Source organism: Neopelma chrysocephalum, unplaced genomic scaffold (genome assembly GCF_003984885.1).
Source record: "Neopelma chrysocephalum unplaced genomic scaffold, ASM398488v2 Primary Assembly neopelma1_80b, whole genome shotgun sequence".
Lineage (NCBI taxonomy): Eukaryota > Metazoa > Chordata > Aves > Passeriformes > Pipridae > Neopelma > Neopelma chrysocephalum.
In genome coordinates, this window is record NW_020897742.1 from 5,343,942 (window position 1) to 5,370,696 (window position 26,755).

Genomic DNA, 26,755 nt, shown 5'->3' on the forward strand with positions numbered 1-26,755 from the left:
CCATCAGCATTTGCAGCTCCATGAAAATAGTCAGCTTTCCTTCAGCAGAGCTCTCATAGTCAGTGGAAAAGTGAAAACAAATGCAAATACACACTGCAAATCAGTACAGCAGTCAAAAGAGCTTCCTTTTTTCCAATATTAAATTATCCCAGGGTTTATAAAGGAAAAGGGCATGCACTAAGACTCATATTCTATACTGCTGTTTTCTGGCCTTCAGCGGTGCTTAGAACCTTTAACGGTGGCTCACTTTGTCACATGCTGTACAGAGACAAAACAAAAAGGTTGTGCCAGGGTGTCTATTTTGTGAAATACTCCTTACTTTAAGAAAGTGAAGTTTTTCCACATCTTAGCGTTCAAAAGTCTGGGCAGTCATGCACTGTGTGCTACTTGCCACCAGCTTAATAAGTAACAAGTCATCATTAATGTAGGTAGCGTAGGATGAGCTGAAAAGTTTGCTTGACTGGTGTGGCAGGTAAGGAACTTGCTGCCCAGCTACAGGGACAACAAGTAGTCAGGAAATATGTCTGTTCTAGCAGTCCCCATATCCTGATTTCAGGGATGCTTGTCTGGGGATTTAAAAAGGGCTTTTACAAAGCACTCTTTTCTTTTACTCTTTCCATAAAAGAGTTTGGTGAAATAAACACTTGAAGAAAAGTACAAAGATCAGTGTTTACAGAGCCATAGTGCTGTCTACTCTCTTATATGGATCTGAATCATGGGTCATCTACCGCCACCACCTGCGTCTCCTAGAACACTTCCATCAGAGCTGCCTCCGTACAATCCTAAACATCCACTGGTCAGATTATGTGACCAATACATCTGTTCTAGAACAAGCAGCAGTCACAAATATTGAGGCCATGTTGCTGAGAACACAGCTGTGTTGGGCAGGACACGTCTCAAGGACGAAGGACCACCGCCTCCCTAAGATCTTGCTTTAGGGTGAACTTGCCACTGGCTGCCGCAAGAGAGGAGCCCCGAAAAGAAGATACAAGGACTCCCTGAAACAACATCTCAGCCTTGGCCATATTGATCAACATAACTGGTCTACTCTGGCCTCTAATCGGGACGCCTGGAGACACACCGTCTATAACGCTGCTGATGCCTTTGAGAAAGCACTCAGGATCACTCTTGAGGAGAAAAGACAACGCAGAAAGAATCATGTCTTGCAGAATATACCATCTAAGGAGTCTTTCTGCTGTGCCTTTTGCAACCAGACATGTCTATCTCGTACTGGCCTTTTTAGCCACCATCGCACTTGTAACAAACGTGGGTAGAGCCCTCCCCAAATCTTCATTCGCAAAGCTTAGCCATGAGTGAGTGAGTGAGTGAGTGACAAAGCAGAAAATACTGGCATTACCAAGCAAAAAGGGCCCCTATTCAATAGCTGTGAACTGATACCAGCCAGTTAAAGTGAGGAACTGCCTCTCCCATGTGGAAATGTTGTGCAGATCCCCAGTGAGTAGCATCTTCTCAAATTTTAGAGGAAGCCTGTGAGCTCACGGTTCCCTCTGTAGGCAGTGGAGAGGTACAGACAGTTCCAAGGACTGAGTTACTCCAGCGGGATTGTTGCCTTTAGATTGTGGAAACGAATCCTTCAGTGGCTTCGAACAAAGCCTCTCTTTCCATTGAGCACAAATGAGGTAAAAAAACCTACAGCATCCTATTTTGTTCCCTCCAACATGGGTAGAGATCAAATCAGTCCACAGGAAAGCAGCAGGTGGGAGCCCTGGGGAACCTGTGGGAATCCCTGGAGTGGCTGGGATTGAGGCTTCTTCCTGAGATGCTATGTGAGAAAGAGGTAAAGGCTGATGCCTCTGGCCTTTGGCAGCCCTTCTCGGTGGAGAGTGAAGGCTCCCTCCAGCTCCTGTCAAAAGCCAAGGGAAAACATTGCTGAGCTGAATGCAGCCCAGCTCTTGCATACAACTTATGTGGGTACTCTGTGGAAGGGAAACCTTTTCCTCACCAGCTGGTGTCCCCATGCCCCTGAATGTGTCATCCCTCACCCTTCTCCTCTTCTTCACTCTTACCATTAACCCCCATCTCTTCCCAGCCTTTCTTCCAAACCTGGATCCATCACCACAGGCTGTTCTGCTAATAGCCCTTTCCTACTTACAGGCTACAAGAAAAGGACCCAGCCCATGCAAAAGCAAAATGTCTGGATCCTGCAGTAGCACTGGGTTAATTCTTAGTCCAGTACATTTTCATAGTTCCTCATCCATTGCAGAAACTTCCCTCTCCTACCCATCTGCCCTGAACTGCCAAGAAAACTGAGTCAGGAAACATGACCATTGCCTCTCCTGCTGCACTAACCTGCCACCCATCAGGCACAGGCTGCCTGCAGGAAATTAGACACCTGCTTTGGTCTTCTTCCTGCAGTCATTAAGTGTTGGTGTAGTATGTCTGCCAAATCCCTATTAATAAGCCACCTTTTTGTGTGTCACAGACATGCCAAGATAAAATGACATTCCCCTTCTACCATCCATCTTCTTTGTGTTTCCCAGGTCCTGGCAGAGTTTCTTTTCTGTACTATTTTCTGATCTACAGAGATTTGTGCAGCACTTACGAAAGGAGGAAGAATGTAAAATTAGTGAACTAGTCAAATAAATAAGAGTTAAAGGAAACTACATGTACTCTGTTATACCATTAGGGCCTGACTATCCACAACCTGTTACCCTGGGGGGAAAAAGAGAGAGAAAGTATATTAATTTTGAGCAAAACATCAGCTTTATGGCATGGTTTGTATCCAAATGTGTTGCTGCAGAAATGGTCTGTGCCCATCTTCGTGAGCTCCTACTTTACAAGTCTAATGCAGCTTCTGAAGGGAAACAGAAGGGAGAAATGAGATGAAAAATAGAACTAAAGTCCTTCTTTCATTTAAAATCCAATCACTTAATGTTACTTTTCACATAGAAGGGGAAGAAAAGTATTATTGTGTTTATAACCCGTTTATTAACTGCATCACCCTGCTCACATACAGCACAGCCTCAATGAATCTTGCAGGATATTACAAAAGATGTTATTAGCATAATCCCCTTGCAACTGAGCAACTGAGAAAGTTGCAGAGGGTTGTTGAAACTCATCCAGCATCACAAGGGAAAATAGCTTTGTCATCCTGTCTCAGGCCAGCACTGCACTGATTAGGTCAACAGCTACAGCTCATTTCTCAATCTTAGCTGAGAGTCAAGTCTTCTTTGACTTACATTCATGTTTTGGCCTCTATTGCACACATAACATAAAATTTCCAGGAGAAGGGATTTATGAGTACCCAAACTTTTTTTACCAAAGGTCGTGTCTGTAATTGCTTTAGATTAACTCAGTTGCAGTGACTGTTGCATTTCCACTGACCTTACAAAATTACAGGGACTCGGCCAGTGAATCCAATTTATCTAAAGAAATAAAGATGAAGGACATTTAAATACCTATTGGGAAAACTCTCCTTCAAGTTTAATCTGTTTTGTTTCATAAAGGCTAAAAGAGATTGAGGAAACTGTTGTTTTGCAAAAGAGTTTTCAAATAAAATATTTATGGCAAATTATTTATTTATTAAAGAGTATATTTCCATTGAATTTTCAAAATGTCCCTCTGAAGGAAAGCTAGCCCTCAGATGCCTTTAACTCATGAAAATCTCTAAGGAAAAGCCGGCAGATTGGAGGGGCTCAGAAATTTATAATGAAAGGAAATCCTTGAACTCTAGAGATTTCTCAGAAATATTTACTGGGATGGAAATCCCTCAAAGCCTCTATTTATACCCCTACCTCATCTTTCTCTGCCTTAAAATATTCAAGAAGTAATGAGTCCCTGGGATCCTAAAATACTTAGAAAAAAGATAGGACAATCCATCATGATTTCCAGATTTTAAAGGAAAACCAGTGATTTTATTAGCAAAGCTATGCAGAATCCCTAATTGCTTGGGTAAGTAAAAATTACCCTTGAGATGCCTGATGATATATTATTTGCTTTTAAAAGGTCACCTCTGTCCTGTAGCAGATTACATTAAGGCTGTTAGCATCAAAGCTGTACTATGTGCAGAGGGTGAGCAAAGAGAACAGGGCCTTATACCCCTGCATAATGCAGATAAAACACTTCTGAGATGTAAAACGTTGATTTAGAAGAAACTTTCATACTGGTTAGCAAGTGTATAAAATATCTGGATATAAGGATACATTCAGATTATCCAACCTTTTTTTTAAAGGGTACATCCAATTTAATTGGCTGTACTTCCTTCAAGCTTTAAATATCTCATGGCCTCATTTCTAAGAAGAGGAAGATAAATACCAGGCCATAAATAATGTGTGGGACCACTGGAGGGCACTTTTGATCCAAAAATCCCTCGCTTTAAAAGCCTTTTGGCAGCTATACAACTTCTGCAAACGCAGGAGGGAGCACAACTGGGGATTGCAACCTGTTCATGAAAATTCATTGGAAAATACTTATTTCATTTTTATATATTTTGTAGCCCAGAAGGGCTTCAGAGTGTTCTAGCAAATTTCTAGCCTGAAACACAATTATATTAATGAATCAATGAATTTTGAAAAAAAAACTATAGGATTGGGTTAGAATGTCTGTGTGGCTATGCAGACACATTACTGGCTCTGCATTTAAAAGAAGAATATGCTAAAACTATTCACCTGATTTGTGGATCAGCTATCTTCCACTTAGTTCAAAGGCTCCAAGTTTCTGGCTTTTATCACTGAAGGAGTAAAGAAAGAGCAAAGAAAAGTAGCAATACTCTATGTACTGAATTAATTTCTAGACTAATCCTGCTAAATCTTACTCCTTTGAAAGATCTTCCTGAGATGATTGATTCAATTGACTTCAGAGGGAGAGTCTGTCTGAATAAAAAAAGAATCTTTCAGACCAGCTGCCAATGTTCAGTCTCGCTTTTTGAGGTTTTTTTCTTGTTGTTTCAGACCTTCATGAAAGGGGGCTGCTTCCTGGCCTCCCTTGCTCGGGAGCAGCCATGCAATTTCTTCACCCCTTGTGTTCCCCATCTCTGTTGGGCAAAGGACAATTTGCTCATCCATTATAGCAGAGCATTTCAGGATGAATGCCACAAAAACAGAATTACTCCAAGATCAGACTAAGACTTTTGTGAAATTCAGGAGACAGAAGGGAAAAAAGGAAAAAAGGGCAAGACAATGCAGAAAACACATAAATACCTCCATCAGGTATTTTCTTCTTGGCCTTTCTGAAGGAAGGATGGAGCATGTATTGTGAATGGGCATGTCTCCATCGCCTGGTAACAGTGCCTGTAATATTGTACCTGCTGTGTTTGAGTAAATGATTGCCCTTTTGTGCTGCGGTCTGTGGTTTTGATGATGAACTTCCTGAGGGACTGTAAAGATAAAAACCACCACTTGCCACTTGCTGAAGATTTAAAGAGCTGTAGCTTCTAAATGGTACGAGTGAGGGATAAACAGGCTTTTGCCTCCTGCCCTTGAGCACCACGGCAAAGTAGAAGACAGTTCTGCTTTCCTGAACCATTGTGCCATGAAGGCTCTTCTCCAATGACCTCCCCAGCTTGTGCCCATTAAAAACAGCGGGGACACATTCTGAGGTGCCAACAAGATGGTCCCTTTTTGTGTGCACCCCATTATGGCATCCATGGCCTCCTAGCTCCCTGGGTGATGGCACTGGGAAATGCCCAGCTGATGACAGCACAGCCCTTATCTGCTCATTGATTTGGAGCAGAAGCTCTTTGGGAAGCTGCAGTGGAAGTGCCAGACTTTGGCTGCTTTTCAGGAAGCTTATTCTTATCTCCCAGAGACAGAGGACTTTAAATGAAAAAGAGTTTTAACCTTTGCCATGACTAGTAAGAGCCTGATAAATTTTAAATGCAGATACCTAAAGGTAGATAGCAGGAAACAAATATGTATCACTGATTTCAAAAATCTCAGATTTTGAGACAGCCCTGGTTCTTAGAGATGTGTTTGTGCTTTCTGCCTGTTTGTATTGGGTTTTTCTTATGTTCTCACTTTTTGGAGTGTTTTGCACTTGCAGCTCAGATCTCAGGATAGGTTTTGCTGAACCACTTGGCTGGAGCTGCTGAAGCTCCCCCCTGGGCTGACCAGTTCTTAGTTTGTGGCCTTGTCATGGTTCAAACTCCTACTCTGAGTGAGATTGGATTGTCACAGACCACTATAAGGAGTAGGAGAGTAGGAAGCAGAGAGGTTAACACTTTATTCACATTTATGGCAGGTTAAGATAAATGTTATTAAAGCATTACTCATCATGCAAAGAAAGATTATCATGCAAAGGCAGTGCAGGCAACTGGAAATGGGGGGCGAAGCAGCTGACAGCCGTGATACTATTTGTCAACCACTTATTGCCCTCACAGACTTTTATCCCCATGGACCAAGCTGAACTTTCAGATCTATATTAAGATACAACAGGCTTTCTGAGACATGATCTCCAGATACAGAAGGATTGCTGACCTCCAGCAATTTGCCCTAAAAAAAATGCGAAAGGACTCGGCCTGCAACCAGCTCCCCAGAGAGGTGCTCTGTGAACCCTGGGGTGAACCATGGGGAAGGGGCTGGGTTCAATTTACTGTTTGTTCTTTAGTAGGTGGGAAGGCAGCACATGTGCTTGATGCTGGAAGAAAACAGATCTGCACTGAATACCTTTGAGACCTTGCAAAAATATATCCTCCTGTCTCTGAAGTGTCAGCCTTCCAAAATAGGAGCAAGGAGCTGCAACAAGGCAGCATCTGCTCCCCTGGCTACAGCTGCTGACCTGCCAGGCAAGGCAGGGTAAGACCACTGTGGGGGAAAGATGCTCCCACCTCTGAAACATCTGAAGTCTCCTCAGGACATGGCTGTAAACACCTACCAAAATGGAAAAGAAGAGCTCACACCGAGGACCCTGTGCATAGGGCAGTAGTTGAATCCCTGTGCCTGACGTGGTACAGATCAGCCACAGGTCAGAAAGCGGGGGGGGAATCAGGCCCTGTGTGAGAGTTCCTTCACCAGCAAAAGTCCACAGGATGGAGCAGTCCCAGAGCCCAGACCATTCCCATCTGCTGGAACAGCTGGGAACAGCCCTACTCTCAGAGTTGCTGGGGGCATCCTTGCTGTAAAGTGCAGGACTGCAGCCACCAGGCAAATGGGCTCTGGTCTCTGTCTGCTCTGAGCTCCAACAGGGTTGGTGGGGGGAGACCAGCCTCTGGCCCTGGCCCACTCTTTCTGATTTACACAGGAAAGCTGTTTAATGCAGTAAAAGTCTCACAGTGAAAGACACACAGACACTTAGCTTTCCAGAGAAATTGATGCTAATTACATTGTTAACCCCACTGAAACCTGGTAAATCCAAGACTGCCTGTGACCCTGGAGAAATGACAGTGTTTTATCGATGGCCAGTGGTTTGGTCTGGGACTGGGCAAAGATTGACAGAAACTGAGAAGTGCCCTGCGAAGCCAACCACTCCCTCTCCCTTGGCAGCATCAACTGCAGCGGCAGCACCGGCAGCAGATGGCAACTGCAGCAAGGCATTGCATTTCTGGAAGGCTTCTTCCAGAAGACCTCAAAACTCAACATAAAATTCAGGTTAAATTAACCTTAAAATGTTGCAGGTAGGGGGAAAATGAAGGTTACAATTTTCAAGCGTGCCTGTTTAATTTGGGTACCCAGTGCAAGTGGCTCAGGGGGTATTTTCACAGATGTTCAGTCCCTGTGGTGCAGGTGAAAGTTGTAGAAATTCCTCTGAATATGAAGATGTCGAGCTAACATCTCAGAGCAGAGCTACCTGCAATAAGTGGAAACACTAGAAAATGAAACCTGAATTTTGCCTAGGGCCATATGGGAAGTTTGTATTTGATTGAGGAATTTGCACAGTTCTTCTTGATGACTGCTATGCTTTGACAGGCTCAGTCCTGCTTTAAAATTTGGTGATAATGAGGATGTGTGAGTACTTTTAGTTTCCCTCCTAGATATTTCTGTAATTAAATATGAACAGCATTGACAGTACCTGTTATGTAAGCTACACAGCCCATAGTATTTTATTAGTTATCAGGTAAAAAAACCCCCAACTTTAAGAGGTCAAGAAACACCACCATGTGGAGAGTTTGGGGATGTTTTAATAATATTCTTAATATCGTCTTTTCTCCAATATGGGTTTTGGTGGGGTGGGGGGTGTTTCTTTGCTAAATATGTTAGTGGTTTTCAATGCCCACCACAAAGTCTAACTCAGCAAATCCCCCCATGGCTCAGCTGCTGTGGCTGCTGGGGGACACAGCAGGAGGGCAGCAATGCCCAGGGATGCCAGGGGGCAAGTCAGGTCAAGCATCATGTCTCCATCTGAGATGATCTGATCACCCTGCTGAATATGATTACTCTTTGCCCCAGGAAGGAAGAGCAGAAGCATCCTCACACATGACCCACCAGTGGCCATTTTGGGCATAATTTAGTTGAAAGAGAAGCTCCACAGCCCTCAAATCTGGCTGCCACCGTAGCAGTCTGTGACACAAGCCCAGCTGCTACCACATGGCCCATGTGTGCCTGTCCCAGTCACGAATGGGAAATCAGATTTCTGTGCCCAGCACATGGCCATCCATGTGTAATTTATTTGTTACTTTTTATTTATTCCTTCTCTGGAAAGAACAAAAATGTACAATCTCATTCATATCTTTAGGGAAAGAAAATGTCTGTATGAAATCATATTTGTGTGGTCCTCTTACAACATCCTGGTAAATCAGAGGAAGTTTGAGGTCTAGATGCTTACAAAAAGAAATCTTTGCTTCTGGAAGCATGTAAGTTTTTAATCACCTCCTACATTTCAAAGCCTAGGGCTCATATATTTATCTTTGCGTACCGCAGGCATCTTTTCATCGAAGAGCTCTCTATTATGAGCTTTTAATATTAACAGATATATATAGTCTGTCTTCCTCTCCAAGGACCACAATTTTCTCTGTACTCTACAGGGAGTGACATGCAGAAGCACTTCAGTAAATCTATGGAGGCAAACGGTCCTTCTTTTCTGACATCCTTAGGGGAAGCCCAGAGTCAGCAACTCCTAAAGGCCAATAGCAGCAGCTTTGAATGATCTTTAACACATCTATTTCTATCAGAAATCCAATATCCTTTATATGCTGAATAACACTGTTTATTTAGCTTGTAATGAAAGTTACACATTTGTTCCAAGGAGCAGTGGGATCCACGACTCCCCTTTGCAATTAGAGACTACGTGAAAGAAATTTCAGAAGGAAATTTAAGCTAAAGTACACATCATGCAAATGCAATAGTTAAAGTATTATGTAGGACATATTAATTTTTACTAAAACTGATGGCCAGAAATTGACTTGCATTTGAAGTTTTAAGGCAAACATAAAATCTCTGCCTTCTTTGTTTCTACTCAGTTTGGTTTATGTTTAACGTAGTCTAGATGTTCCTTAGCTCTCCGGTCATCTGTGAACCAATCAGTACATATTTCTCCCCACCCAGTCTCCATTCTGCTAAGTCCGTAGGGGATTTCCAGTGGAAATAGAAAGTTTTCACTTATGTTTAATTAAGAAATCAAGACCTATAAATTATCTTCCTTTCCATCCTAAATAGACATCTACCAACACACAAATACTGTTGGTCACCAGGAAATCTCTGTCCTGATAGTGAGAACAACTGGTGCTTATTTTCACCATCCCCGCATGTTCCTCTAAGGATGACACTACTTTAAATACATGTTTCTATTAGCAGCTAAACCAATTTATTCTATGCTTTCTACCTTCAAAAAGCAGCTGTCTCAGATAATTCCTTGGGTACCCTCAGGACGTATCAGTTCCATGCTGTCACACACATTTATGCCTAACATTTAGAAACCATTTCAAACATTGTCATTCCCTGAAAAATCATAGATGTGTATGTCTATCAAAAGATAAGAAAACCATATAGGAAACCATAAATACTGATTTCAAAGCATATAACTGGTTTTTAATCACTTTAATTTTTTTTAAGTAATTGAAAGCCTTGGTTGTATCCCCCTCACCTTTTCCTGAAACTTAGAGAATTTTCAGACCATGCAGTAGAGCTGTTCCTATTTCTACTAAAAGTCATTTCAGAGTGAATTCATCCTCTGTCACTGACTCACATCCTCTTTAGCAGCATTAGGCATAAGCCCAGATCTTAAAACACAGGACCATGCAGCCACTGTTAGAAGACCATCAGTGCAGATTGTATTTCATTAAGGCAGCTGCAATCTTACTGAAAAAGATGGCAAAACATTTCTATATTTGTAATACAATCTCATGGGCTCTTTTCTCAATGCAGACCTCCAGAGCAAACATTTACACTACTGTTTACATCCTTTCGCCTCCATTATACCTAAAAGTTACCTTTCAACAGTTCTGCTTACACAGCCAGGAGTACAGAATCAGCCAGGTTTTCTTGTAGCACCTGACAGCAGAAGCAAAAGAAGCTTTTCCCCATTCAATTATTTTTAAGATGTCCACATTGAACAGGAACAAATAATCTAACCGCTCATGAAACACAAACTTCAACAGGAGAGTAAAACAACTGCTGATACTCACTACTATGGAAGGTCACACAGCCAAGGTTGTTACATTTTTTTCTAAAGCTTTAAGTGTGATTTATGCAGCCTTAGGGCATAAGCTCTTACCCAAGACCAAGGGGAGCCAATGGGGGTCTCTGGCTGGTCTTCCTCTTCAGATGACATCCTGAGCTTATAATTTTTCCCCGTTCTCCGCATACGCCAGTAAAACCACTCTTGGTTGCTGCCATATACAAAAAGCTGCCTTCAAGTTTTAGCTGTAGACAACAAAGCTGCAGAGAATATAATTTCCCAGTGATCGTGTTTGCTTGCTAATTTTACCTGCCGAAGTTCTTGGAAGCACAGTCAGAGCAAGAAACCTGAGCTCAGTAAACCAGAGCACACTTTCCTTGCAACTGACTCCTCAAGTGTCCTAGTTCAGTCAAAAGGTTCAGTGAAAAATTAGAGCCTGACAAACACAAATTCTCTTCCAAACAATCAGTACCCTTACTTGCATATGAGATTTTATGGGCAGACAGTTTGCCAAGTTATAAACTCTGGAAACAGAATATAAGGAATTTTTACTGACAACATTTTATTCCCATCATTAATTATATTTCTGTATGGATTTTAATAGTTTGATTTTGCTTTCAAGACAGGTTCTTAATGCCAAAATCTAATTCTGCCTTTCTGCATAGTTGCACAGCTCCACAATAATAACTGTATGTGTGTGAAGGCAGCACAGCTTTTCTGTTCTTCTGTGCAATAACATTTGAAAGAGGATCGTTTTCTTTGCCATTTGTTCCTTTTGTTTTTCTCTTTGTGTCTAGTTTGGTACCAGCATGTAGAATCCAATTATCATAGATCACATGCTATGTAACTTCAGATAAACTTGTCCTGATGCCTGTGAGACTTCTGGCTGGCTGAGGGGACAACTGAGTCCAGCATCTTGAAATCACATCTGGCAGCTGGCAGGGATAGCAGCTCTGTCACCAACATCAGGCCTGAGGTTTTGTGCCCAAACTGACCACTAATTCACAGATATTATATGCTTTCAAATTCACAACCTGTGGCTTGAATTTTATTATTTATTATTCCTCTGCTTATAAGGCATCCAGCTGCAGTAGCTGGTGAAATAAAACTACCATCAAAACCCCTGAACCTTCTGTTACGTGTCTGACTTTGGTCAAAGGCTTCTAAATCTTTCCACTGAATTATATAATGAAATGAGCTATTTATAGCACCCCACTGCAGGAGAGTCCTAGTGTTAGCTAGAAGCTGATAATGCTTATCAAATGAACAAATATGCCCAGCTGTGCTTCATAATTAACCTTAAGCTATATGCAAATTCAGTAAGTAGGAAAATTAGCAATTGATAGAAAAAGAAAACTTTGAGAATAATGGCATTGAGTAGATAAACAGCCTGTTGCTACTGCGTGGTCTCACCACTGTGTCACTAAGCTGGGCAGCACGTAAAGATAGAGAAGACTAGAAAGTGACAGCCCCCTCTGACAGCTGGGCAGCCCACCAGGCATCATCAGCTTGAGGATTAGGGTGTCACAGTCGCACAGGCCATGATTTGATAGTGTGTCATTTTCAACTGCAACATCAGCATCAGCTGGACTTGCTTCTGTCATCCTCCTTATCCCGAAATACAAAATGCAGGGCTTTTTAAAGTCTGAAACAGTTTCCTAAAACAATTTATTCTGGGGTGTCAAGAAGAGCTGTGACATCCCAGCTGACAGGGAAGTTCACTGCTGTGTGGAGTTGTTTTGGGAGTATTGGGCATGAGTTTTATTCCTGTGTATCAATCAAAACTAACACAGCTGCTAAACTACTGTGAATGCCTGACATGGCAAAGGAAATATCAGTTTGTATCACAGGACAAGCATTAGGTGCAGGCAACACTCTCTCAATTCACTCCAGTTACTCATTGGGCCTATGAGAGTCTGCTGGGCTGCCCTCAGCATCCCTCAGGCACTGTCACACTGTCATGCTCTGACCTGCTCCTGCCCCTGAAACTCTGCCACTCTGGCCCACTGGTACCAGTCCCTGATGGACTTTCCACCTGATAAGTGTCTTAGGATCACAGAACAGTGACGTGGAAGACATATGAAAGAGATTTTCAGAAAAAAGGGTGCTTACTCAGATGCTTTCACATTTCACATTAGAAACTCTGAATCTGAAGTGACCCAATAGCCAAGTCACCCTCAAGTTGTAGGATAAATCTCCCAAGAGAAAATAGCACAGCACTTAAGTTACCAAGATGCTCAAGTTACTCATTTCTGTTGTACACCAAATGTTAAGATTGTAAGCACAGAAACCCATTTATTAGCTATCTGACAGATCACATTTTCTTTCTGGAACAATTTCAGGGAAGGAAATTCAATACAATTCTTCTTATTTCAGATAAACAGGGAATGCCACACCTAATGAATTTCAATAGCATTCCTGCCTCTGCTGAAAGGTCTATTCACTAAATATGAAAGATAGGAACCACTGTTTGCTGCAGTAATTTTCCACTGTCCCACCCATTTCTTCTGATAAATTTACTTTCAAGCTGTGATGGGTAAGTATAAAAATCTATTAGAAATAGCATTTAAATAATTGTAATATGTTTCATATTGTTTATTTATAAAATTCTTCGAGAAGTGGGTGTGCATCTTTCTTAGCACACTGTATTTCTGAGGCCTTTGTCATTTTCTGGACTGTCCAACCTCAGGATCTTTCTGCTTTCTCCAGGAAGCACTAACAAGTGCAAGCATTTCTTCTGTGCAACACAGATGCATCCAATGACCACTCCTAGATCAATGCATCTGGTATCCCATGTCCAAGGGCGACCATCACCAAACACTTCTGATGAATATATCCAGAAACTGAATAATAACGAGATGTAAAAGGAACTTGCTCTGTAATTTTTATATATTAGGACAATGGTTCCCAGACTTTTCCCAAGGTTGCCACCCCCACTACATGCTTCCCATCCCACCTCCTGCTGTCATGACCACTGAGCCAGGCCATTGTTTCTTTGCCTTCTTCCCAGTTCTCACAATCCCAGCAGCTGCTTTTTCCTTCCCTCCCTTCTCATTTCCCCACTCTAAGGACTTCACAACTTTATTGCTACCTTCCCAGTTTGGTTTTCAACTGAAGACAAATGTGGAACACGGGCTGACACAAAATTGACAGATGTTCTCAGATTCGCACTGCACACAGGCTTCATATTGGTTTTCAGATACCTGCTCAGCCCATAGCCTCTGTGAGATTCTGTAGCAACAAGTTTCACTGGATAATTATGCACTGTAAACACAAGTTTTGATGTCGGTTTTAAACCACGTCTTATGATTTCACTACATGATGACACAGGGTAAACAGGAGCCTGCTTCTTTTTATAAACCACGCTTGCAAGTGCTGTATCATGAGAAGGAAAAAAAATGTTTGTAATCATTCCAGAATATTTAAATATAGTAATATTAGCTCATGGTAACCTTCACATGAACTTTATTTTGTGAACTGATGAGATTATGTTATCTTGTTTTTAATAGTTGTTCAATGCGAAGATTAATTTAAGATATTTTTAAATACAATCACAACTCTACTGTACTGGGACAGTGTCACTCTCCTAAAATAGTTTTACTTTCTCCAGTTTTTCCACATTACTGCAGTTGCCATGGACAAAGTGTATGGAACTAAACACCCATGGCAATTCATAGCATCATGTATCTGAAACAGGGCTAAATTAAGAAAGCAAAAATAAAATCTACCTAACATAGCTGCTTAGTCATAACTTTCCTGGTTTGCATCTCCTGCAGAGGTAAGGTTCAAGATGCTGCATATTCAGATCAAACACAAACCATCAAACAGGTGCCAACTTGTCTGGGAGAGATCTTCCAGATTTATGGCTGATAAATAAACATTATTTACAAGAATAATTTAGGTTCTAGTAGAAAGAAATCACACCATCAACAAAAAACAAAGGTTCTGTGTGTTTGCAAAAGCATGTACATGCAAAGGTATCTTATGATATGGAATCAACTCCAGACCATATACATGCCCCACTAACCTGTGAGGCAGTATCTGTTCTCCAAACTGCTACTGGTCCCGATATGTAATAACAAGTAAAAACTCACTTTCCTATTAATCCTGTTGTCTCTGAGTATAAAGAAAATTGTTAAGTTGCTGTTAACAGCACCACTCAACATTTTCTACAGCACTACAGCACACATTGCCAGAATAATAATTCTTAGTATGCTCAGTGTTTAAATGCATAATCAACACATCAGTCATGTAATAAGTGTGGAGAGATTTCCTTCTGTTTATATTACTATATAAGTCTAAATCAAAAATTCTAAGTTTTCTTTAAGATTTTAATCAAAACCACATTTATGTATGAAGCAGCTTTATGAAGTCTCTCTTTAAATCATGCCAATTGATTCCCAACACCTTTTTCTCACTGCACAGGAACCTTGCTGTTATATCCAACACCCCATCACCACCTTGCCAAATATGTCAGCAACGGGCAATGCCAGTATTTGGACTATTGCTTCAAAACTCCCAGAGCTGTGACCTCCACAATCATCAATGGTAATTTGGGGAGCTGTCAAAACGGGACTGAAAATGCTATGAAAGCATTTGCAAACTGCCAGAAACGCTGAGTATTTCTTCAGGTGCAGACTGGAGCAGGTATAAGGGACAGAAGACAGTCAGCAGGCAGAGGATGTGTGGGACTAGTTTTACTTTTCATTGTAAAGTTTTACCCTTAAGGAAGTAGAAAAATTGGAAGAATATGGATTTTATTTTGTGCTGCCTATCCACCATATTTCAGTGATAGCTGATGAAATATTAAGACTGGTTCTTGAGGGCTGGGGGATGATGTGGCAGCAGAGGACTCTGGTGGGAGAGTTGAAAGGCAGCGTGGCAGCTATATGTGGGTTAATGTGGTGAGAGGCTGTGCCATGGGGCTGTGGCGGGCTGTGCTCACTGGCCAAGTGATGCATGGCAGAGGGATGCAAGCAGAGGTTGGGCTTTATGACAATTGCAATGAATTACCACCCTGAGAAACAGCTCTGGCACAGTCAATTATGCTACAGGCACTGTAGCAGTGGCTGGGGAATGGACCTTAGGAAGGAGTGATGTCTTGCAATCCCCACCAAGCCCTACAGCTGGCCCAGTCGAGCAGCCTGTGGCACGCGGCTGGGACTTGTTGAGCTGGGTGCTCACCCCACCCACATGAATTCCAACTGCCACAGAAATCCAGATTCTTTCACACTGCACACAGTCCCTGCCCACAGTCATTGTGTTCCTGCAAACACTTTGTACCACTGTTTTCCACCCTGTAAAGCTCTCATCTGACCCTTCCTTTGGATTGGTTGTCTATTACTATTTCTTTTTGTTTGAGAGACGCGTTTCATCACAGAGTGTCACAGATACAGCCTTTGAAAAGCAGCCCCCTCTCAAGCAATATTTAGCAACTGCTTCTGGATGCAGAGTGGGAGCTGAGATCTGTACATTCGGTACCACCACAACGGGAAGCACTTGTTCGTGTTCAAATCATCTGTAATGATTAGATATCAGACATTAGTGCTGAAGTACTTGTGAAGAGTGCTTTGATAGAGAAGAGAGGATGGTAGCAAGGAAAATAATGTCACCTTCCCAGTAACCTTCTCTATATTTGGACTCTGTGTTTTGCAGAAGCTGAATCATGAACTGCTTCACTCTCTGACACACAATACAGAACATGCTAATAATACTATCTGCAGGTGATAATAGTGGATGACTAAATCAGCAAGCATGGAAGGCACTAGAGCAGAAGGTAAAGGCTATAAAAAGTCTTAAAAGCATGCAGACAACACCTTTTAGTTTGTTTAAGATTTGTGTTCATAAGGGGCATGAGCCAATTTTTCTCACAAAGGCCACTGGGACTGAAAGCCAGTAATTCCATCCCACAAAAGGCAAGACAAGTGTGGAGCTGGGACCTTGGTTCCTAGCCCTACACATGCACCTATGGTAAACAACTATAACACCAAGAGTTGTAGCAGAGGATGCCAGTTCCATCCAAGCAGATTTGTTTTTATTTCATTATTATTTATCTCTATTACTCTATCACCTCAAAGTCCCAGAGACACACACCCTACATTGTTCCTCTCCATGAAACCTTACACTCTAGGGGGGCTTAGTTTGTAAACAAGGTCAAGGATGAAGAACCTTTTGGATGGAGCTCTGGAGTGTGGTTCTCTTTGACTCATCCACCATTACTTTTTTGGCATCTTGTGAACAAAATGCTGTGGTTTTCTACTGTGGGGGTGCACAGCTATCTGTATGATGGGAAGTACCTGGTCACATATTTGGTCACATATTAAATGCATATCTGGTCTTGTAACAGGATGTGCTTCATCAGACAATGGGCTCTGCATGCATGTTTCACCATACACAATTTCCTATGTATATACTCCACAGTGGAGAACGATTGCACTTTGTCACACAAAGTCACAACTCTCTCTTGTGAGACCAGGTCCTGAGACTCCTTTCCTGTAGGCAGGATACGATACGTAGGCAACTCATGGAGCAAAAGGTTATCAGTGAAACAGCACTCAAGAGCATGACTGCCTTAGCCAACTAGCAGCTGTATTTTGTCAAAGTTTCGAAGACTTTGCGGCAAAAGAGAATGTTAAGAAAGGATGTGATTTATTTATTTTTTTATTATATACTTTAGGCCTTTTAGGTTCTTGGAGAAAATGGATGTCTGAAAACTGGCAAAGCAAATCTCAGATCTAAAACACAGGAAAAGTTAACAGACACTTGGTATATGTTGTTTAAATATTTGGTTACAGGAAAGGAGATTTCAATCCACTGTCTTTAGATCTGAGTTCTTGCAAAAACTCTTATATGTTTGAGGCTGTGGTATGCTGTAGGCCATTAAGCAGCACTGTATTTTCTCTTGATCATTTCAGGTCATTGCTTAATTATATTAACTTCTTTTAACCAATCCTTTTACTTTGTTTTTTCCCACTATAAAAGTGTACTTGTTGGTCCTGTACATCACCGAGACAGATGTCCATGCAGCATGAACTTTATTTATAAAGGATGGATTAGACATAAATGCCACACTTCTTTAAAAAATTTAAATTAACTAATCAACTGGTGAAAACTGAACAGGTAATACTATTTACATAGGACAATGCTCACCTTCCTTCTGAAAACTTAAAGTGAATTCTCACTCTGAAGCAAGGACAATGATATATAGAAACATACTGATTGCTAGCAGTTACCTTGTAGATAGCAATCCACGTCTCTCAAACTTACACAACTTACATTTCTCTGCAAATGAACCTAAATGACCTCTTTGGCATACTGATGTCTGCATTTCAAGGACAATATTTTAACGGGCTCAGCGACCTGATAGCATTTCATCACTATAAAATCAATGATCCTCTCACTGGTGTATCCAGCAAGAAAGGCCAGCCCAAATATTAACTAGCAATGTCTATACTCATACTTCCTACACCTCAACTGAGTGAAGTTAACACTGATTCTGTACAGACAAACAGAAAGTTTGCAACTTAGACAGTATTTCCAAAAACTAGACAAAGACGGTGATCGCTGATTTTACATTTAGAGCACATGAAATATCATGATGCCTGGTGCCATTCTAGAACATCTTTTTAGATTTTCATATGAATTTCTCAGCAATGTAATCTCCATTTTCCCACTCCTTTGAGGCACCTTGGCAAGAAAATATCCCCAGAAAGTGTATTGGGAGTCTTTTAAAACCGTCTCATCTGCTTTCCTGAGTGCACTGGGCCCAGCTTGAAATTTGCAGCCAGTTCAACAATTCAGTCACAAACCACCATGTTCTAGATGTAATAAGTCACTTGCAGATCAGTGTTACCATTTGATGTCTTCAGTTACTCAAGTTAATAACAGTTTCAGGTTTAAATGTTCAGATCTCATTTTAACATCTACCTTCTTAACTCTCTTCCTTATGCTAATAAAACCAGACATATTATTATGCTTCTATTCCAAGGGTCCTGCATGGTAAAACTATCCAGTGTGGCAACTATTCCAAAAAATAAAGCTCCAACTGAGTTCCTACTATTAAAGAAATATACTTTACAAATCTTCATATAAAAATCCTACCTGGATCAATCTACTGGATCAATCAGTAGAATATACTACAAAACTGTAACAACTCCTGTTGCCCTGTGCCAACTGTTAGATAAATAAGACTTGTAAACCAAAATCTGCTCCTAAATTTACATTTCCTATTTCTGGAATGTACAAAAAGTTTCCTAAAACTTTTCCTTATGAACTTGCATTGGTCTTTTTTGTCACAGAAGAAGTGCACTCATTGACCTTGCTTCTGATCCAAAATGATTTCCACCATGTGGAGTAGTAAATCTCTGTGTCTCTCTCAGAAATTGGGAATGACTTCCATCAGACAATTAAATTAGAAAAGTCACTTAAAGATTTGGAAATAAAAGCCTAAACTGTCTGATTATATATCATTCTAATAAACCATGGAAAACAACCCTGTTTCTGTTCAGAAAGCAGAGCCTCTCAAAAATAATTTCATGAGATGGTGGCAATTAGTCTCTTGTATCATTTAGGAAATGTGTCTCTTTTCAACTAAATATGTCGTCCAGTCAGGAAGAAAAGTGGTCTATCCTCTTTTGCATTGGCAGTCTGGAATTCATCCCGCAGTCGGAACTGCCATTCATCTTCCAGCTCCAGCCGGACAACAGTCTGGCGAAGAGAATTGCGGTCCTGACAAATCACACACAGGGTGGCACCTAAGCAAACAGGTAAAAAGAAACTCACGTGAGTATCCCCTTCATTCTCAGATCACCCAGCTCCCACCACCCTCTGGCATGTAGAACTCCACCACTTTCACATCAGGAGTTACAAATAGGCTTGGGAGAAAATTAAGCTGCTCCATTAGGACTGAGGAGAGCCATGTTCAGCTCCCTATTTGTCAGGATCTTCTTGTGTAACCTGAGGTACCTAGTATTCACCTAGTAAACAGGGCTAACAATACTTCCCCTACTCTTCAGGGTAAGGAAGGGTAGAACAGCTAGGTCTAAGGAGGTAGTGATGTGTCCCAGCAGCAAACAAGATAAAGCTCTACATCCATTCCCGTTTTAGTCCTTCTAATCATTACCTTTGTTGAGTGAAACCCTGATGCAGCAAAACACACAAGTCAATCACTGTGATGGCTGACTACGTTCTTTGTGCTTTGCTGGCCAGAAATGGTCTAAATATGTCCTCAAAACTAATCATTAACTTTTAATGTTTTTCAGATTGATAAGCTAATGTGCTGGCAACAAAGAACCTGTATGGCTACGAACGTAGGCAAGCTCAAAATGCCGAAGTAAAAAAGATCATATTTTATAATAATATCAATTTTGACCAATATCAACTGCCCTGACTGACATGCTGATACCATTTTAACTTGCTTGTGTGGCTTCCTGGCTTCTGAGAAAAATGCTCAATTAAGAGGAAATAATTACCCAACAACATTCAGTAATCTGAATGAGAGACAGTGAGGTAAGTGTAAATGCCCAAGACAAAAAAAAAAAAGCTATGAATATAATTAAAAAGAAACAAGACTGACAGTCATGTGGTGTCTAGTGCTTATGTGGCACGTTCAAAAATCAAGTAAACTGCCAGGGGAGATGAAGAAATCCCAAAGCAAATATATTTTGTGCTACATGCTATAAAAATTGCCCGGTTTATGCAAAATAAGACTGACTGATAGCCTCTCTGTTACCTGCAACAGATAACACAGCAGTTCATAACAACTCTGCCTGTTTCAAGAGGCACTAACCACAGCGTTCTTCTTCCAGCGATAGTTATAGCTGTGAGTAAAACAAATCCCCAGAGCACTAAATGCCTAAGATAGTAGCAGAATGATACAAAAGAAGTCTGCAATGTGACTGCCTGAAATCCAAGTGGAAGTTAGTTGTCTCCACTGCTATACACCATCATTAGAATTACATGGAGAAACTGGTTACTGGGAATAAATTTTAAATGAGTCAGCTTCTATTTCCAAAAATAGTAAATAGATTTTGATAGAGGATTGTCCATCACTCATTTACCATCACAAATTATAAAATCTGGAAGAACACAACAGGTAAACGGTTTCTGCGAAAACCTTCAATACTCAGTTTTCAAACATAAAGTAAGGAGTTGTGTATGTACACTAGACACAATTATATGGATCCAACATTCCTCCCCACTTAGAAATCTGCAGAACTTATAGCACTGTTATATACCAGTTTACTACAGTGCAGAGCCAGCATGATCAAGCATCAAAGTTGGGTGGGACATATAAATACAAATATGAATACATGCATATACATATATATGTATAGATATTTTCATATAAAATGGACTTTCCCCAGGTTCCCAGAGACCCTGTCATCTAATTCTTTGCAATAAAGTTATTGCAGCTCACCTTTAAGAAAATGAAACTTCTTCAAAAAGCTAGCTACGACAAAGGAGTCACAGAGGTACAGCAGGAGACCACTGAATGTCAAACCAGAGGAACTGATGTTCAGAGAATGAGGCCGAGAACTCACATAGCAAACTGCAATCTGATTGGGAGAGGTTGGAAAAAAATAATCAACATTTTTCAAGCTTCTATATAAAGCTAAGACTTGATATCAAGCTTCCAGTATTTTCAGCTGATTCAAATTCAGACTTGCTTTCCAACTCCAAATATTGTAAGATGTATGGTTCCTTCCAAAACATCCCTTTACTTACTACAAATATATATAAAGCAATATTCATAAATATATATTAGTTGTTACTATTTATTACTATTATTATCACGAGGTTTAGATGTGATAGTTTGAAAGCTGCAGTAACTCTAGCTCCCCACAACCATAATGCTGTGACCTGCCCAGCAAATTTTATTTATATGAGTAAATACAGTAACTATGCAGTCAGACATGAAAAGAACCTTTATAAATTACAATTTTCATTCTGATAAGATTACTCAAGTCAGTAGAGTTGGGCATATACATGAATGCACAAGGTTTTCTCTTGTCTAGTTTGTTTTTATGGCTACTCTCAACATCCACTAAGAACTGGGAATATTTATAGCACTGTTTCACGATTTAAAAATTTAAATTAAGGAACCTTCCACATAGGACTTTGCTTCCAAAGTGCCACTGTACTACGTAGATGGGGCAGATCCTCATCTGGCATAAATCAGCCTTATTCAGTGGAGGAAGGCTGAACCACAGCAACTGAGACTCTGTCCCAGTATGTCTATTCCATATTCCTATTGTATCATATTCCAGCTCAGGTAACAATTCCAGAACCAAACTGAACTCATTTCATGTGCTGAATGGGTTAGACCTGAAAGTATGCAATGGAGGAAGACAGTAACAGTACAACACCCTTCCATAGTTTGTTTTCCTAAATATGGTGGGAACATAGGCCTGTAAGAGCTTAGCCAGAAAGAAAATGAAAAGATATAGTTCAAGATGTTCTGGGAGCAGCATATACGGGAAGCTCATTACACAGCTACTTTGGTAAAGAAGTTTAGTAAACCCAGCAAGACTGAGTTTCATTTTTCATTTAGTTTTCAATCAAATGAAGAGGTAAAAACAGTTTCTCTCTCATGAACAACACCACCTTAGTATCACACTTCTATTCAACTCACATTTGAGTTGAAGTATGACCTTGGCTTTATATTCAAACTCATCAGAGGGAGTGAACAGCTCCTGAGATCTAATGTCAGCTTCTGCCATTCTGACTGTTTTTTTGGTATTTGCTTCTCTGCTCAGCTTATCACTCAAAAGTGAACTAAAACATTGTTTAAAGTGCTTTCTAAGGGTTAGCTAATATTTGTAAAACCCTCTTATGGAAAAAATTTGCTGTAGAAAGAGACAAATTATAGCAGATTGAGAAAATACTTCTTAAAGAAAAATGTGCTCTGTGATAATTCAAATCTAATATAATCCACAGACTATATTAGTATTTAGGAGAAATCTGGGATTGTTCTCCATGTACTTTCATTAAAGCCTCTGACAATGTCTCTATGGGACTAAGAATTTGATTTTAACATTATAGGGATCTAATACCTAATTCTTCAAAGGCTGTATAACTCTTATTAAGGAATGCATCAGAAAACCCATCCAAAACATACCCTATACATTTCTAGAGCTGCTTGAAGATTATTTTGTTCAGTACCTGTGGTCCTAAGTTAAGGTAACAGTCCACAGATAGCACTGGATGGCTATAATTCTTCAATGAGAGAGGGAAGAAGCGATGGCTGTGATACTGGAGGTACTTTTCAAGGAGCAACTGAGCAGGTGCTGCCAAGAAGGTATGCTTGCTGTCAGGAGCACAAATGTACTGAGCAGGGGAGATTGAAACTGGAGTGTCAGATACCTATGAGGAAAAAATATTTCTGGTACAGATCAATCTTGGTCAGTCAAGTGGTGCTTTTCTGAATTTTGGTTTGTATAAAACATATCTCTACCCTAAAAATCTAAAATCTTTATAACAAGCAAAATCATTCAGCCAAAAATGTCTGCCACCAGCAAAGTTTCAGACAGTCATAGAATTGTATTTGTATTTGTAGTCTTTGAGGTTTCTTTCTTTGAACTCAAAGTACTCCTACATATGAAGTCACATGAAGATGAGCAATTCAATAGCTGTAGATAAAAAACACACAGTGAGTGGTTACTTGGACTGTAAAGAGACACTTGGGTATTTTTCAAAGTTTTAAAGGAAAATTATTAAGGACAGGTGCATTTTTGACAAGAATATTGTGGATTTCATAAATAAATAACTTAAAAAAGCCCTACATGGCAGACATACCCCATTACTGGCAACAGTAAATGCACCAAAATACCTCAGGTCTCCTGGATAAAAGGTACAAAAAGGAAGACAGAATTTTAACAACAATGAATCAGAGGTCTTAGTTCCCACCTTGGACTTTATGTGGAAAGATCGTTGTCCTCCTACTGCAATTTGCTTTTTCATTACATTGAAGTGATTGAACCGACAGATGAGAAGGCCAGCACTGTGGACACGCAAGTTGAAGTCAACATCATCACAGGTAAATCTGGAAAGAATAAAGTCATAGCAGGTCAGAGGAATGTTTCTTGTAACATGCTGACAAATACAAGCACTCAAGGTCTTTGATCAGCACCATAGAAAGGACAGGTGTCAAACATACTGACCCTCCACCAGTGCCTACCAGTCAGGGAAAGAGGCTTCAGCTTTGTAATAATAAACTAGGCTAGAATGGGTTCAAGAAGATCAGAATGAGGGACAGAAGCACTTAGGGAGGGAAAGAACAACAAACATAAAGTGGAAAGGCAGTAAATTGTCAGGAAAATACCTAGGAATTAAAATATTTTCTTTGTCTTTTACTACAATAATGCAGTCATAGAAAATTGCTACATAGGTTACTACCCCAAATAAGGTCACAGAAATTAATTTCTTCAACTTCCAAGGAAATGGATGAGGCCCTACATTTGCTTTGTCAAATGCACATAAGTATCTGACTACTCATTTTGCCATCAGAATACGAATATCCAGTAATTTTTTTCAATGTGCCTCTACAGAAATGTATGTTAGAGATGAAATCTATTTGAAGACAAGGAGTCTTTTCTTAATACAAGAGAACTGTTGAGACATAGGAATAAATTAAGCAGAATGAGGCCAAACATCTGTGATCTAAATCTGACCCATTCAAAAATTATGATGGAACAGATTAAAAGGTAAACTCCTAAAATTTTGACTAAATTCAAATACTCTTGTCTTTGGAAAATTCAGACGTGGTTCTCCATTTTGAAAGGAAACAGGATGATGTGCAGAACCATTGGATTGACATCCAGGGCATTAATTTAAGAGAGCTGAGCAATTAGTGCAACAGTTGATATCAGTGAGAAACATGGCATCTAATTATAGGGTTTTAAAAATTCGTCTTTGATCTTAGCAATATCTACCTACATGGCTATTTCATATCCCTGACTGTCAGTGTCTCTGTGTTTTAAAATATACCTTTTTCCTTGCCAGCCCAGGCTTGGAATGTCATACGATACTTCAGGCTCAACAGCACCCACACAGAGGATTAGGATGAGCCACATGTGGTTTAAAGACACAGGCAGGAAATGGGTGGTGTGATCTGGCACTCCTGACATTTTAACATTGCTGCCTGTACTCATATCACTTTGCTTTATTGTCATTGTCTCCCCTAGCCCTTCATAATGCTTCATAAGGCATTACAGTTAGGCAGCCTGGGAGCATAGTTCTGTACTAGGAGATGCACGGGAGTAAGTTTAAAATGCTGTTTTAAAGTGTCAGGCTGGTGACAATAGAAATACGGATCATCTGTTTATCCACAGAATAATGAAAGCAGAATGCTTCCCTGCAGTTCCAAGCAAACTTGGACTTCAAAAGGTATCTTCCCGAGTTAGAAGAGTTCTTCTGAGAAGCACAGTGACTGATGTTCAGTTACCTAAGTCTAGATGTGCAGAGTCATTTTAGATTACCTGAGGTGTCCCACTTAACTTACAGAAAAACACATGTAGATTTCATGTCAGACCTGCCAGCCCCATATGGACATCTGCATATTCTGAGGTGCCTAAAGACCATCTTTAGACAAGTGAATTCTGTTCTAGTGATATATACTTCATTCTGTTGTAATAAATTCTTGTCCCACGAAAGTGGGGCCAAAACCACAGTCTATTTCACACAGATCAGTGAAATTCTGTGAGATGATGTACCTAGTGAATACTGTTCTGGTAACTGTGGTGATACTGTGTATGACCAAATTATAATTAGATATGTCTTATGTGGCACAATAAATGAAAAAGTGGGATTTCTGAGACAGCTGAATGTGAGAAACAACCACCAATGTTAACAAGATTTATTTACGCTTTTCTTCTGATCTTTCTGATGACCACACATGTGGTGCACTCCAGTGTTGTGCTACTCAGAGTAAAAAGCCCAGCTATATGTTAGAACAAGACTTGGTTATGCACTATTCAGCCATACATCCCTGTTTTATTTGGAAGGGTGTGCACATAAGTGGGCAGGAGACGAAGTAAAGTGTTCACCAAAAGGTCACTTGGAGTCGACCAATACTTCAGGGCACACTGCTGAGTATATCTACCCTGTAATTCAAATATGACTGTTTTATTTGGAACTGTGGAAATTAATGTCTTTTTTTCAACTTCTGGCAACCTGGGAAGGATCACTAGCAAGGAAACAAAATCTGTCTGCATGTCATCACAACCACCCTAAAAAACCAAGAGCTTTTGTAAAACCTCTTTTACTTGGTTCATTATCTCTATTCAAAAGGTGCTGCAGATTCACTTACCTGTTCTGGTTATACTGTACATTCTGTGTCAGATCCACATTCAGCATAATGAAATCATGCACATGGCAGCAGGAGAACGGTTCCTTGATCTCAGCACTGTTTGTTTTACTGGACCATTTTCTCATCCCAATTAAGGCATAATGAGTAACATTGGGAGTTGCTTCAATATGTTGTAGAATTTGCTTCAAGGAAACATTCCTTTCAGTCCACGTATAGTCACTACAATAATTATGAAAATATGTTAATTTTAAAGTATATAGAGAACATTCAGAATCTCATTCAGCTGAAGAACAATTATTAAAAGTCAAAAGTTGTTATGATATCAGGTAGATAACTCCAGTGTTGTCTTAGTTTACTGCATTTTTTTGTCTCTCTATTTAAAACTTAAAATTAACTGGTGCTTATGTGGTGGGGACTGGTATGACAGATCTGAAACTTAGTCCAGATCTTTCAAAATATTCACTCAGATATATAAGCTTTTAAAGTTACCTAGATAATATTCTAATGAATCTGGGAGGGTTGTTGACTTTGTGACACAACTTAAGCAGAAAGTATTGAGACTCTAGGTCCATAAATTTCAGTTTTCACTAAGTTTCATTCTCTCTGAAGGTTTGCTGTAAATCCTGCATAGCACCATTCTGGGAATAGATAAAAATATCTAGTACAAACAATGTTCCAAAGTAATGAAAACAAAAATACTAGTTTGGGGATTTGGGGAACTCATAAAGGAGCCACACAGACTGGGACTGATAAAAGAGCCACAGGAAATCAGTTGCACAATTTGCACAGAATTGTCTTCTAGCTTCCTTAGAAAAATCTGGTGAAAAATGTACATGTGAATGTCCATGCTTGTCCAGTGTATCAGGGATTGCTTACAGAGTCTGAAATCTGCATTCCAAGTAACTGTAGCTTGAACCAGTGTCAATCAAAACAGCAACG

General features: G+C 40.3%; 2 protein-coding genes across 9 annotated transcripts in view; both read right to left on the reverse strand.

Moving 5' to 3' along the window:
- The window catches only part of LPIN1 (lipin 1), an 80,497-nt gene extending 69,642 nt beyond the window's left edge, over nucleotides 1-10,855 (reverse strand). Inside the window, exon 1 of one of the 4 annotated variants that reach the window (XM_027690310.1) lies at nucleotides 10,819-10,855. Coding sequence is in view for 3 of the 4 variants with exons in the window: in XM_027690309.1 (XP_027546110.1) it covers nucleotides 10,606-10,695 (90 nt within the window). In the remaining variant the exon portion in view is untranslated. Of the gene's footprint in view, nucleotides 1-10,605; nucleotides 10,773-10,818 lie in introns of those variants that run through there. The other 3 variants (XM_027690309.1, XM_027690311.1, XM_027690313.1) reach the window with 3 other exon arrangements.
- Nucleotides 10,856-17,526: 6,671 nt separating this feature from the next.
- The window catches only part of GREB1 (growth regulating estrogen receptor binding 1), a 94,239-nt gene continuing 85,010 nt past the window's right edge, over nucleotides 17,527-26,755 (reverse strand). For 4 of the 5 annotated variants that reach the window (XM_027690307.1, XM_027690305.1, XM_027690306.1 and 1 more), the window contains 5 exons: nucleotides 25,817-26,035; nucleotides 23,416-23,551; nucleotides 22,672-22,872; nucleotides 20,927-21,065; nucleotides 19,099-19,262 (listed from right to left, as the gene is read on the reverse strand). In XM_027690307.1, coding sequence (XP_027546108.1) covers nucleotides 19,099-19,262; nucleotides 20,927-21,065; nucleotides 22,672-22,872; nucleotides 23,416-23,551; nucleotides 25,817-26,035 — 859 coding nt within the window. Of the gene's footprint in view, nucleotides 19,263-20,926; nucleotides 21,066-22,671; nucleotides 22,873-23,415; nucleotides 23,552-25,816; nucleotides 26,036-26,755 lie in introns of all 5 variants that reach the window. The other variant, XM_027690302.1, reaches the window with a different exon arrangement.